Here is a 14,528-nt window from a genome sequence, read left to right as displayed (position 1 = left end):
CTCCCTGCTTACCAATAGCGCAGCTGTCAGGAGTGCCAGGCCTCCAGGACCCAAGTGGGTTGAGATGAACTGCTTTTTCTCCCACATTTACTCATCTTGTGCCAAGGACACTTGCACCTGTCCACCCTGGGATGGCTGCTGAGGACTGTGATGTCATTTGGCTTGGCTGGGTGAGAGCAGGAGAGGCAGACGCCTGACTCCAGCGGAGGCTCCCCCGCCTCCCGGCAGCTTTAGGATTCTCAGCATTCTTGGGAACTTGTTTGCCAAGTCAGCTGAAATCTTGAGCTTCTAAACTCCTTTTTCCTGGCTCAGCAATTCTGTGGGGCTCTCGTGTTAACTATGTTGTCTTCCTTGAGACACTGAGGTCTTATGAGGACAGAATGGATGCCATGGGGGAGGATGACTGTCAGGGCCTCCTGGGGATTTTGCTTCCATTCAAGTTTGGGGCTCAGTCCCTTGACTGTGAGGTCTGAGGGGCCCAGGGCATGCAGAGAGCATCCGGGGCAGACACCTTCCCGCCCCAGCCTGTTGGCTCCTGGAGGAAGAAGCCATCAGTGCTCTGTGTGGAATAGGCCATGGAGGTGCCAGGGACAGTGAGAACTGCCTGGCTGGCTCGCTGCAAACTGCTCCTCTCACGTAATCCTTAGTTTCTTTTTTGAAATGTGAAGTACAATGTTTAGTTAACAATTTCTGTTTCTTCTAATATTATCATACTTTTTTATTGTTGTGGTACAAACGTAACAATTTACCATTTTAATCATTTTTACGTTTACTATGTTAACTATACACGAATTGTTGTATAACAGATCTCTAAACCTTTTTCTTTCTTTCTTTCTTTTTTTGAGACAGAGCCTCAAGCTGTCCCCATGGGTAGAGTGCTGTGGCATGACAGCTCACAGCAACCTCCAACCAACTCCTGGGCTCAAGTGAGTCTCCTGCCTCAGCCTCCCAAGTAGCTGGGACCACAGGCGCCCGCTACAATGCCCGGCTATTTTTTGGTTGCAGCTGTCGTTGTTGTTTGGTGGGCCTGGGCTGGATTTGAACCCGGCACCTTAGATGTATGTGGCTGGCGCCTTAGCCACTTGAGCCACAGGTGCCAAGCCCTTTTTCTTTCTTTTTTATGAGACAGAGTCAGTCTCAGTTTGATGCCTTCAGTAGAGTGCCATGGAGTCATAGTTCACAGCAACCTCCAACTCTTGGGCTCAAGTAATTCTCTTGCTTCAGCGTCTTGAGTAGCTGGGACTACAGGTGCCCACCACAGCACTTGGCTGTTTTTAGAGATGGGGTCTCGCTCTGGCTCAGGCTGGTCTCCAACTCTTGAGCTCAAGCACTCCACCCACCTCTGCCTCTCAGAGTGCTGGAATACAGGCGTGAGCCATCGCCTCCTGCCCTCTAAAACTTTTTCATATTGCAACAGTATAATTCTGTATCCAGGGAACAATCCTCCTTTCTCACCTCCCCCAAGTCCCTGGCAATCACCAGTCTATTTTCTGCTTCTATGAATTTCAATATTCATATACTTCATATAAATAGAAGCAAACAGTAATTGTCTTTTGGGGACAATATGTTAATTTCACTTAACATAATGTCTTCAAGGTTCAGCCATATTGGCTCGGTGCCTGTGGCTCAAGTGGCTAAGGTGCCAGCCACCTAAGCTGGCGGGTTCGAATCCCCAGTCTGGGCCCACCAAACAACAATGACGGCTGCAACCAAAAAATAGCCGGTCCTTGTGGCGGGCACCTGTGCTCCCAGCTACTTGGGAGGCTGAGGCAGGAGACTCGCTTGAGCCCAGGAGTTGGAGGTTGCTGTGAGCTGTGATGCCACGGCACTCTACCCAGGGGGACAGCTTGAGGCTCCGTCTAAAAAAAAAAAAGGTTCAGCCATATTTTAGCATGTGACAGGATTTCCTTATATTAAAAGAAAAAGCCTGAATAGCATTCCATTCCTTTTTATCACTGACATCACCACTCCACCACCCCCACCCCCCCTTGCTACCTAGGATTCAGTTCAGGGTGTAGAAACTTTCCCTAGAAGTTTGCTGAAAGATCAACTCACATTTACGGGATATTAATAAAAGAAAAAGTTTTAGTTACCATGTACATGGGAGAATCACAGAGTGATTAACCAATATCCCAGTGAGACCCAGATATTTTTATATCTGTCTTTTAGAGTGGAGAAGAGATGAGGAATATAAACAATTCTGTTTATGGGCAATAGCTGGTTGCTAGGGAGGATGAATAGCTATTTGGAGAATGAGTGGATGGGAAAACAAACTGACTTATAAATTGACCTGAGAGATAGGTATTATGTTTAAAATGATTTGGGCCAGGCCTGGTTGCGTTTTTGATCTTTTTTTCTGGTAATATATTGAGATAATAAAGAAGGGAAGGGAAGTCCCTGGTCCTTTTGATGAGTCCAGCTGGTTATACAGATAGAGGGAAAGCTCCTTCCAAGGGGCTGTTAATCTCTAAGACCTTTAATTCAAAATATCCTTTATATCAAGGAGTCACATTTTCAGGTGAAACTTCCTAAGCTCCTCCAAAGGGCAGGACCCACTCTTGGCTTCTTCACAGACCCCTCTGCCTGTCTTCTGGCTCATGAACGGCCTCAGCCAAAGGCTGGCCTGGAGGCAGAACACTCAGCCTGGACCTTGGCCGGGTGCACCCTTAGGGCTCTGGGTTTACTCTTTTCACCGGGGAGGTCAAGGATGTGTCCAAGGTCACACAGCTAGTCAGTCCAGAACCAGGCTGAGAATCAGGAGTGCTTTTTAGTGTACCCTCCGAAGGGACACTAAGAAAAGGGATTCAAGGGAGATGGGAGGAAGAAAGCCTGGCCTACTGAACCAGGAAGTCTGGAGAGCCCATAAGAATGTGGGCATAAAGTAACCTAGGTAACCAATGACCAATAGAAAGAGACAATCAATGACCAATAGAAAAGGGCAATGCTGCTGGGCAGTGCAGAGAGGCCAATGAAAGACTTGCAACCAATTTCAAATGAAGAGGAAGAGGCATTTATACTGCTGTCTTTGCATCTTTAGGACTCACTTACAAATGTCTTTGTTCTTAAATACAAATTCTCTGTGAACCTGAAATTTGCACAGGTTACTTTTGCTCTCTTTTCACACTGGTCCAGTTTTGTTTTCTGTTTTCATTCATTTTTGCTTTCAATTACCACTGTGCTCAGTTGAACTTTAAGCTGAGTAATTGAATCAGGTCAACTGGGTTCAGGGACCTGGCACCCCCAACCCCCAACATACCTCACCACCTCTCCATCAGGGTGACTGAGTGAGTGGGCTGAAATAGCCCTTCTGGTAAGGTAGTGAGTTCTTTGTCCCTGAAGTATTCAATAAAAAGATGGACGAGTCACCATCTTTTGGTGTCACCAATCTAACTGGTGACACAGGAGATTTTGGTACAAGGCAGTCCCAGCTGAGGGCAGTGCTCGGTGAGGTTTGGTATCAGAGTCCCTGAGGACCTCTGGCCTTGGGACTTGTAGCTTGTTGAGCTGCTGCATGGGCTGGGCCCAGCAGGGAAAGACGCTAAAGGCCATTTCCATTATTTGTATTTGCTGTCTTTGACTCTGGCTACTAGCTCAGCTGCCAAGAGCTTCATGGGGGATAGACATGTAAAGGGCTATAGAGGCAAGCTGAGTCCCCTGGGTGCCTGAGAGTGCAGGCAGAAAGTGTGAGTCCAGAAAGGCAAGGGTTCTGTTTAAAGGGACACAGGGTGTGTGGTGCTGCCTAGAGAGTGAGTCTTCCCTAGAGTGGCCACTAGAGGGAGCCCAAGCTGTGCCCCAGGAACAGTACCTGCAGGGCGTCCCCAGATTAGCCCCAGGATGTAGCAGGTGGATGTCAGGATGGTCCAGGAGAATGTCTTTCAGACATTGTAATTGAAATCTCATACAGGGCATTGTATTCCAGGAATTGTTTGCTGGGAAAAGTTTGGGAAGGAGACGAAGCAGTGTAAAGAAAGCAAAACTGTCCATTTGTGCATAGACTTCTGCTGAGAGCCCCACACTCTATCCCTGCACACACCATGTTCCTGGCACTGAACCAGGAGGAAGCTGTGGGCCAGACTCACAGAGGAGCAGTGGAGGGCGACATGAGGGTCGGGAAAGAGCAAAGGTGTGAGGCAAGTCCGTACACGCCCATGTGGGAGTGTCCATGTGAGCCTCTGCCATTCCCCAGAGGAGCACAGTCTGGTGGGGGGGTGGGGGGGTGGGGAGGCTGTACCCTGAGCTGCCCGATGTCCCACAGGGGAGGCTGGTTACAATAATCCCAATCTGCCTCCACACCCAGCAACACAGTGTCACAGGACCAATCATGCACAAGAATGCAGGAGAAAAGATCTGTGACAAAGTAAGTGAATAATTTAGGTTAAAAACTAGGATCTCAGCTTAAAATAAATAAATATATATATATACACACACACACACACAAAATATTGATACACTGTTAATGATGGTTAACTTTGGCTATAGAATTCGAATGATTTTTATTGTCAAAATTTTTGCCTATGAATGTGTTATATTTTTAAAAGAAAAAATATCCAACAGCAGTCCTTTGTTTTTCATGTGGGAGAAAGGGCCATGGACTGACTCAGGAGCACAGCTCTGCCTCTGGCCCCTGTGGCCCCCCAGCTGTTGGGGACCCCCTTCCTGCCTTGTGCTCACCCAAGAGTCTGGGGAGGAAAGGCAAGCCCTGAACTAGGGCTCCTCACCCCCCTTTCCTAGGACAGTAACTGTGTCCCTGGCCCCTTGTCACCCATGTTCTTTTCCCACTGCTTGTCATGCCATGAGTATCCCTCGCTCCCTCTCCTGGAAGAGCCAGGCTGACACATGAGCAATAGCAGGATCTTCTGGCCCCACCTCAAATCCTGACGACAGCATCAGCTGCTGCTGTTTCTACTAAGCACCCCAAACCGAGCATCAGCTGCTTTCCCAGCCAGGTGTAAGCCTTTTAGGGTCATTTTGAGCTACCATGAAACCAATCTCATTTCACTTCCTAACCCCAATCCCATGTACAACCTAGAGACATTGTTCTAAACAAAAGTCACTTCTAGAAGCTACTTGAAAGGCCGAAGATGGTCTTAACACACACACGGATACTATTGCCACAAGGACATTGGTCATTGGGTACAGATACTAGGACAGTGACCACACAGAAGCGGCCGTACACACATGTACGCATGCATAAACTCATGTTCACAGACACATGCGGTTCTCACCCTCATGCACAGGCAGAGCAGAGGTTATGGACGGGTGAGTCCAACTACCCCAATCTAGCAATGTCTGTTGAGCACTTTCTAAGGGCCATATTTGGTTGCTGTGCTCTGGAGATGCAGAGATTGGTGACCCCCTACTCTGCAAAGCTGAATACAGATGCCGCAAGGGTGAGGAGGTGAATTCAGAAGTGCCTCCCCCCATCTGTGGGGGTTTATGGCTTCTAGAACACAGCTGCAGGTGGACAGGACTCTCCTGCTTTCTGATCTATGTGACTCAGTCTTAGAGGCTGGGCTGTCCCCCAGTTCCCGTGACTGTAGCTAGGGCTTTCTGTGAGCCCTGGGCGAGGGGAGATTGTGTGTGACCAGACCTTTGATGGACCAGGGTTCCCAGGAGTGTGACTGACGCAACTCCACCCCACCAGCACCAAGTTCAGGGTCTCTGTGGCCAGAGCCTCAGACATAGCCCCCAGCCATCCTGAAACCAGCCCCTGGAACAGGAAGTGCTCGGAAGCTTCCCTGCTGCTGCCATGGTGCCCACACGCCGTCGTGGAAACCAAAGGCAAGTTCTCCTGCCAGAGCACCTTGGCCCATTAGAAGGAAAGGGTGAGCCCCAGATGACATAAGAGCTTTCAGACTTCAGGCTCACAAGGGAACCAGCTACCAGCTGTCGCATAATTCAGAGACCAGTGCAATGAGAGTTCCTCCTTTCAACCAGCTTCTCCTATAAACACACTGTGGTGAGCGAAAGGGCTTCAGAACTGTAAGTATGACTGGCACTTTTCGCACACTTCAGAGACCAAGAAAGCATCCTAGTGACAGGTGCTGCCCGGACTCGGCGCCATCTGGACTACTTGGCAGGGAGGAGCTTTGGGGATGCCAGACTAGGAAGCAGGAGGCATCTGGGAGCCAGAAAGCCACACGAGTAGGTCCTGCCCACTTGGAGAGACTTAGAATCCAACTCTCAAAACCCACCAAAGAGCAGATTTCCTGGTGGGAAGAAAAAAGAACAAATACATTTCCGGGCCATTGAGATATTCCTGGATTTCAGGTTGAAAAGGCTCATGGGTACTGAGTTAAAGGTCAGGGGCTTGGGCAGCACAGGGCAAACCCTCGCTCCACCCCCACCAGCTGAAGATATGATGTCCTGCAGGTGCGGGGAGAGTCCAGTCTGTGCTAACCCTCAGTGTAACCCACAGTGTAACCCTCTTCGCTCTTCTCGGATCCCTTAGGCCACATTGAGAACCCGGTGGTTTATATCAAGGGCAGAGGGAAGCAGGTGATGGCTGTAAGCTGAACAGTCGGAGAAGCTGACTGCTAAGGGAAAAGGTATCAGAGCAGCACACATGTATTACGTAGGGGTAGGAGAAGCCTGCTCGTGCAAGGTGGAAACTCAGCCATAAAACAGACTGATATAAGTTTTTAAATTAGAAATTGTCAAAGATGGCTGGGTGCTCATGCCTGTAATCCTAGCACTCTGGATGGCCAACGTGGGAAGATCTCTTGAGATCAGGAGTTCAAGACCAGCCTGAGCAAGAATGAGACCCCTGTTTCTACTAAACAGAAAAAGTAGCTGGGCATTGTGGTGGGCACCTGTAGTCTACTCAAGAAGCTGAGGCAAGAGAATCACTTGAGCCCAGGAGTCTGAGGTTGCTATGAGCTGTGGAGCTATGGCACCCTACCAGGAGGGACAAGGTGACTCTGTCTCAAAAAAAAAAAAAAAGGAAACATTCATTCTCACACATACATATATTTGATATATTTTTTCATACCTAATTAAATAATTTACCTATTATAAACAAAGTTAAAAGACAAGTGCTACACTGGGGGAAAGTTTTACAGCACATGTGGCAGACCAAAGGTAGTGTCCCTTATATAGTGAATGCTCCTAAAAAATGCTAATGAAACTACAGCAACCCAGAGCGAAGACGGGAAAAGCCTAGGATTAGGCAATTTGCAGAACAAGAAAATTAAGAGGTCAATAAATATATAAAAGACTACTGGACGTTACTGATGGCCAGGGAAGTTCAAATTAAAATAACAATCTGAAACCATCTGTCACTCCCCAGATTGACAAAACAAATACAGTGATAATCTCTGATAGTGATGATAACACTACAGCTTCTTCAGGCTGGTCTCCTCCACGATGCCTTGAAGAGACCGCTGGGAAATCTATCTAAAACTTCGACTTGACCTCTTTTGTCTTCCAGGTGCTTATCTTGCTCCCTCCGTGTACTCTCCACCATCATTCATGAAAATGCTAAGTCCGGTGAGTAGAGCAGCTTGACGAGAAGGCGGGGAATGGAGGGAGAAGCTCTGGGTTAGGGACATTGCACCAAGTGTCCACCAGGGGCTGGGCCTGCACCACTGACCTCCAGCGTGTCTGGCTGATTCTGCTGGACTGAGCGCGTCCAGGCAGCACCATCCAGAAAGCAGAGAGCAGTCCCTCCTTGTGAGCTGACCACGCACCTCTCATACACCGCAAGGCTCCATCTGTGCATGGACTCTTCAGAGCTACCTGGAAAGAAACACTCTTTCTCCCCGAGCTTTAGACATTGTCACTGCTTGTCCCAGATGCTAAATTACAAATTACTTAGTAGGTAGAGATCCCAGCTCTGTGGAATACAGACATCTTTGCCTTGAGATGTCCCATGAGAGAAATGTTGGCCACATCTGAAAATTAACCAGTATTTAAAAATGTATCTTGATTTCCTTCCTGCTGTATGACTTGGAAAATCCGACATTTATGTGAAGTTCAGAAAAGATGTGTTTTCTCTTTCTTTGATTACTGAGCAGCGCAAAGCTCGGTTGGAGCGCCGGACAACTGGCTCAACCAACCGGTGGCGTTTCTCCAAGGAGCCTTTCTCCAAAGAGCCTTTCTCCGGGGACCTGCTGGTGCTTTCCCAGAAGTGCAAGGCTTTGAGCATAGACTTTGATGAGGCCCTGAAGAACCCAGACAGGTGGGCAACCAAAGACCCATGGTGGGGAAAGGCCCAGGGAGGAAATTCATTCCTGGGAGGGAAGGTGCCTGATTGGGCCACTCTGATCGGCTAATGGGCCTATCACAGCACTGCTCGCATGAAGGATCCCTCTGAGACCATCTCTTAGGCACAGACAGGGTCAGAAGTGTCTACTTCCTCTGACAATGTCAGTGGGTGGTGACACAGTGCAGGGATCCTGACAGTTTTTTTTCTAGACTTTCCTTGGCATTGGAAACCCTGGGTGCTGAAAGGATTGTAAGTTTATCATCCAGGGGCCACTGACTTCTTGACAACAAAACGTAGTCCTGGCTCGGTATCTGTACTCCTCACGCATGTCCGTATCCTTCCAAACAATTGATCCTCCCTCTGTGTCTCGGTATTCTGAGCAGTGGGCTAGACCATCACTTCCCCGTGCTATGAGCTCTCTCTCGCCTCTCCTGGGGACACAGAGCCGGACCCTCTCACAGAAGGAACACTTCCTTTCTCTGGTGCTTTGGACCTGGCTTAATCATCTGCCTCTGACCTCACAGCCGAATCGACTTGAGCACTGGGCTGTACCCCTGGGGCAGCCTCTGGCACAGAACAGCTGTTTGCCCAATTTCCTCCTAGACCCACTGGCCAACTGCTCCACTGCCAGTTCCTTACTGCCGGGGCCAGGCTGGGGAGCAGGTGTGGAGTGGTCCTGGGAACAGAGGCAAAGTGATCCTGAAAACTCATGTGGGGTGACTGGGCAGCAGGAGCAACGGTCCTCAGGAGTCGCCGAGCTAAGATAGAGATGGTGGCCTGAGGGGTGGGGCAGAAACCAGAGGCATTAGGGCTATTACGCTCAGTCTGTCGGACAGGGTTAGAATCCCCACTCCTTCACTTCCTACTTCTTTAACCTTTACCCAGTGGCTAAATCTTTTCAAGCCTCAGTTTCCCCATCTGTGAAGTGGTGGTAATAGCACTCCTATGAAGAATCACCTTGAGGATTAAATCAGACAATCTACTGGAAGCCCCTCACCTTGATTCTGGCAAACCATAGATGCTTCATAAATAGCTGCTGTTTCAGTAGTTCACTGAAAGCGTTTTTGTATTGTATTACGTATTTACAGCTGTTGTCTTTACTGCCTGAGCAGCAGTCTTAGGAACTGATCGTGGTGATTTCATTTTGGGGTGTGTCAGCCCCGTGTTCTGCTGACCTACACCCCCATCATCTCCCTCTGCCTTGCACTTTCTTCAAATCAAAGCACTTTGTTGCTAACACAACGGGTACAAGGGAACTGGTTCAGGCATCACCTTCCTGGGAGAAACTTTACAAATCTGCCTCTCTCCTTTGTGCTGCTGGGAAACCGTGAGTCCAGAGGCAGCTGACACCAGTAGGTGTTATGGGCAGGCTGCTCGAACGTGCACCGGGGTGGCCTGTCTGGCTCAGTCTGCTGGGACAGCTGGGCTCTGCTCTGCCAGCCTCCCCTCCTCCTGAGACAGAGTGTTAGCCTGGGCTCCACTCTGCCAGCCTCCCCTCCTCCTGAGACAGAGTGTTAGCCTGGGCTCCGCTCTGCCAGCCTCCCCTTCTCCTGAGATACAGGGCTAGCCTGGGCACTTGCTTTTCGTGCTGACAGCAGACAGCACGAAGGTAAGCCCAATTGTACAAATGCTTTTCAAACTTGCCACACTACATCCACTAATACCCCATCAGCTGAAGCAAGTCACATGGCCAAACTCCAAAGTCAAGGGACAGAAAATACATCCCATGTCTTTGTTGAGAGAAATATTGTACAGGCAGGGAGGGGAAGAGGGCTATGGATGTAGTCACTGCAGTGTGGAAGAATGGATTTTCTTTAACAAATGCAAATTTAGAATTTTTTTGCCTTCACAATAGGGATTTTGTTTCGTGCGATTGTGAGAACCTTCTTAGAAGGTTTGATTTAATTTGTGTAAAGGTTTGATTTAATTTGGGTAATACTCCTTATTACCTGTCAGATGGCAGCCCCCAAGGTGGATGGGGTCTGGAATTGTACCGTGCCATGCAAGTGTGTCCCCGTCAGCACTCCAGCTCCTGCCCCTGCCCCACCCAGCAAGCCCCGTTCTTGCTATTAGTCTGTTACTGCTGCTTCTCCCCTGGAGGCAAGGGATGGTGTCTATCTTGACAAAAGCTGGACCCACCTGTATTTTCCTAGTTGTCTAAAGTGTCACCGGGAGGGAGCTTGCTCCTGGCCTCCTGTGCATCTCAGGTTTGAACTTGTGCTTCCCAGAGGCAGGTGCCTAGGGATGCCAGCAGGCCAGCACTGCTGGTAGTGACTCCAGGTTTCCATGTCCCAGGGAGCTTCCCCATCAGTCACTCAGAGACACTGCAGGGACCTCCAGGCCACTGGTCATCTCATTTTACTTTTCTTCTCAGGGACTGGGGGATGGGGTGTGGCGGGGGGAGGGTGGTGAAAGACGGGAAAATTCTGATCTTTCAAACAACTGAATCTTTTGGCACCTTAGTTTATCTGCAAATCCTGTCTTACTGGATTGCCATGAGAATTGAATGACATAATTCATGTAAAGAGTCAGAGCAGCATCTGGCACATATAAACACCCAGTAAACACGCGGCAAGCTGTGTCCCTGGGCTCTCGGGCATGTCTGGCTGCACGCTGTCATCTCAACCTGAAGATTTAGCACAGGGGACGTATGAGCAAGGCTTTGGGGGCTGTGGTACTAGGAAAAGGTGTCCGGAGCCCTCCCTCTTCCCCGGCTGGTCATTCAGCCTGGTGTTTGTCAAGGGACAAACACCTCCTCTCAAGGGAGGGAGGCGGTCACACCGAAAGGTGAGGGCATGAAGAACGAACCCCTAGACTCACCAGAGAGCAGTTCTGGGAGCAGAACCAGAGGCTGATGATTCTTGTTACGGAGTTGTCAACTTGAATAACAGACGTGGGGCGGGGGGACTCTAAAAGGAAGTGGTGTTTATTCAGGAGCAGGCATTGCGATGGGGACCCCAGGAAGCTACACGTGTCCTCGGGGAGGTGAAGGGAGAGGGAGGCTGGACTATGTGACTGCTTTGAGATAATTATCTTTAGCCACAAGGATCAATAATAAGGGTGGCACCCGTGTGAGGCTGGACAGGCTGTTGCTGGGCAGAAGTGCTCCCAGAAGTATTTATCTTATGTACAGTCCGGCCTTTGTGCAAGGTTGTGGTTTTTGCAGAGTCACTTATGGTCGATCTTGTTACCAGGCGCTCGTGCATGAGAACCTTCCCTTTATGGCCTTTCCTGGCTCTCTTGGTCAGGGGTTTGGGTTTGGACACATTTTAGCATATCATAACTCCGTTTGATTCTGACAACGTTCACAGAGGCAAAGAGCAAAAGCTAATGGAAGGCAAGCCCTGTCGGCGTCCCTGATGCTCACCTTCCCTCCTCCCAACAACTGCAGAGCGGCATTGCTAGCTCCACTTTGCAGAGCGCTGGGCCCAGGGCATGTGGCTGGAAACCAAAGGGCTGGAGTCTCGCCCAGGTCCCTGCCACTCTGCCTGGTTAATGGAGCTGGAGTTCTGCACAAAGAGTCGAGCCCAAGGCCCTTGGTGGTTTCCTGCAGCAAGTCCTCACGCCCACGAGAATCTCATGGAATTTCCCTACCTTCTTCCTTTTTCTGTCACAGCTCATGATCTGGGGACTGGGCTCCGGCCCACCAGCACACCAGAGTCCCCACCTGCCCCGTCCTCTCTGAGCAGTTAGTCCCAAATGGCAAAAAGAACAACTCTAAGGTGCCCTTTACTCCATTAGCTTGTCCTGTGGGCCTAAGATGAACCCTGGCCCTTAGGGCCTGCCGAGCCCAAGTGATAAATGGCAAATCTTGACACAGCCATCACCCCAGAAGAAGGCAGTGTGGGCGGTTCGGTTGTCTGGCATCTCCTGGCTCAGCCGGCGACAGTGATGTTTATGGGTGGTGGGGGGGCTCATGGGCCTTGCATCATGTTTTCCAAAGCCTGTTGCTCCATTTTGAAATCACATTCTGAACCCTTGACCCTTCCCAGACATGTCACCCAAGCCACGAGGGGGATTGAGAGAGGGCGTGAGGGGGTGGCTTGGGCCAGGTCCACCTCCTCCTGTTGGATAAACAAGTCACGCTCACACGGCCTTCCTGGCTGAGTCACTTGGCGCCACCCCCTCCCCTTGGAAAGGGCAGCCCGTTGTCCGTATTAGTTCAGGATGCAGCTCCCACCCGAGGCTTCTTCCATGTGCCCTGGCTGGTGAGGTCTCCTGGGAGCACTGGAAAACAGCCTGGCAAAGGTGACGCCACATTACCCAGACCAGCTGTGGTTGTCGAGTGTCTCTTGGCTGGTTCACTCGGCTTTCTTGGGATTACCGTCTTCACACCGTGACCGTGTGACTCAAATGTTGTTTGCTCTCCTTACTCGGCGTGATGAGGACATGGTGTTTATGGGAAAACCTCTTATCTCTTGTTGTCATTCGTTTATTTGACCAGAACTTACTAAGCATGTGAGTGATGGCTTGTGTGAGGTCACAGCAGTAAAACACATCCTCTCGGTCCAGTAGGCAGCCACGAGACTCTGCTAGGGAGTGTTAATGGGGTAATCTCAGGCCAGGTTATCCTGAAGAATGAGTGGGCACTCAGCAAGGGAGGGGGCAAGGCAAGCGTCTGGGAGAGAGAATGGTGCTTGCAAGGAAAAGAAGCAGGAGCCGGGCCCCGGCTGTTCAAAGGGTCAGAGCAGGAGGGTTGACAGACAAAGCTGCAGACAGAAGCAGGTTGGCCGTGCTGAGGAAGTTTGGAGTTTCTGCCAGAAGCTTGTGAGGGGAATCCCAGCAGGAGAGGGGCAGGACCAGATCTGCTGGGTGTGCATCCAAAGTTTGAGGCCAGGAGGCGTTGGCAGCGACTGGAGGAAGATGATGGTGGTGTGGATAAAGGTCATGGCGATCATGGCCAAGAGATTCAAAAGCTATCTCAACAGATCTAGGCGAGCGATGAGATATTCCAGCACTCATATGTTTGCACTGGCAGCCACAGGTTGGCACTGCCATTTCCGGAAATAGGAACCTGGGTGGGGAGCAGGACAGGATTTGGGTAGATTCTGAATTTAGCTTTTGGACATGCTGAGAACAGGGCCCGAATGACCTCTGAATAGAACTGTTTGGTGAGGTAATGTCCCTGAAATGAGCAGAACCCTCTATTCTCTTCTCCAGCAGATTATTTATTGAGCACCTACTATATATATATCAGATGTTGTTTCAGACATTTGCCAAAGGTGGTGTCATTCAAGCAACCAGGTGCAGCCTCAAATGTCTCCTCAGCAAGGTCCAAAGACCCAGAAACCAAAACAGGAATCAGTATGTTGAGCCAGCAGACAGCCCACAGTTTTCAAATCAGCAGACAAATGGCGAGATATGATCAGGCTGGTCAATGGATGCTTTGGGGGAGGCTTGTATTAGAATAATGTGTGCTGCAGTCGGGGAAAATGTCAGTATTAACTCCTGGAATTTTTGTTTCTTTTTTTTTTGAGGTTATTCATTTCACAAATTCAGAAATTTTTCTCTGAGAACTTCAAGAACAAGCCCATCCAAACCGGGGAGGCAGGTGAGTTTTGGCACCTATGGATTAAGTCAGAATGTTGCTGACCTCAGGGTGTCTTGTGGCCCTTGTGGGAAAAAACCAGCTCATAGTCCAGGTCATTAGTTTACAAAGTTGCAAATCTTATCCACTGCACAGAGCCTAACATATAATAGGTGCCCTGTAAATATTTGTCCAATGTGTAATGAACAAAACCAAGCTTGTCAAACAGATTTTCATATGCCAATGGCCACAATAAAGACAAATATGTTGATGTCAGTAAACAGCCTTTGGATCAGAAGACTAATCAGAGCACCATCAAGCACGGGACAGCTATTCTTTGTCCCTTTGGGCTCTCACCAGTCATGACTTGGAGTCCACATCTTCACTTGTCCCAGAAGCATTTTCTGAAGTAAGATCAAGAATCAGAATTGGTCCTTCCTGTTACAAAAAGGTTCATTGAGCCTCATGAAGATGCTGAACAGTTCAGCTCCTTAAAGCAGCATTTTCTTTCTTTCTTTTTTTCGTAAACTGCACCCCATGGGGTGGCTGCCCAAGATCAGAGCCAGCATCCTTTCCAAGTAGAGGCTAATAGATATTTTTGCTTATCTGTCAACTCAGATCGCATAGGAGAAGTAGTTTAAGGCATCTCCTGGTTCAGGAGAAAGAGCTCTGGGATTGATTATTGATGTCTACCAGGCACTGGCCATCCTGAAAAAGGAAACCGATGCCCATACGTTATCCACAATTCTGCCCCTGCCTATAATTACCCTAATGGGTGGGATATTTTTCCAACCC

The 14,528-nt window shown here is 49.4% G+C and overlaps 1 protein-coding gene across 1 annotated transcript in view; it reads left to right on the top strand.

Annotated features, from left to right (window-relative positions):
• The first annotated feature begins 4,034 nt into the window (after positions 1 to 4,034).
• BTBD16 (BTB domain containing 16) overlaps positions 4,035 to 14,528 on the top strand; it is a 51,093-nt gene continuing 40,599 nt past the window's right edge. Inside the window, exons 1-4 of the mRNA XM_023511764.1 lie at positions 4,035 to 4,164; positions 7,430 to 7,488; positions 7,974 to 8,179; positions 13,684 to 13,757. Of these exons, the coding sequence (XP_023367532.1) occupies positions 4,035 to 4,164; positions 7,430 to 7,488; positions 7,974 to 8,179; positions 13,684 to 13,757 (469 nt within the window). The remainder of the gene's footprint in view (positions 4,165 to 7,429; positions 7,489 to 7,973; positions 8,180 to 13,683; positions 13,758 to 14,528) is intronic.

The sequence above is a fragment of the Otolemur garnettii genome, unplaced genomic scaffold (genome assembly GCF_000181295.1).
Source record: "Otolemur garnettii isolate 467f Iridium unplaced genomic scaffold, OtoGar3 scaffold00021, whole genome shotgun sequence".
NCBI classification, from domain to species: domain Eukaryota; kingdom Metazoa; phylum Chordata; class Mammalia; order Primates; family Galagidae; genus Otolemur; species Otolemur garnettii.
The sequence above is the reverse complement of the archived record's forward strand: the minus strand, read 5'-3'. Positions and strand labels throughout refer to the sequence as shown.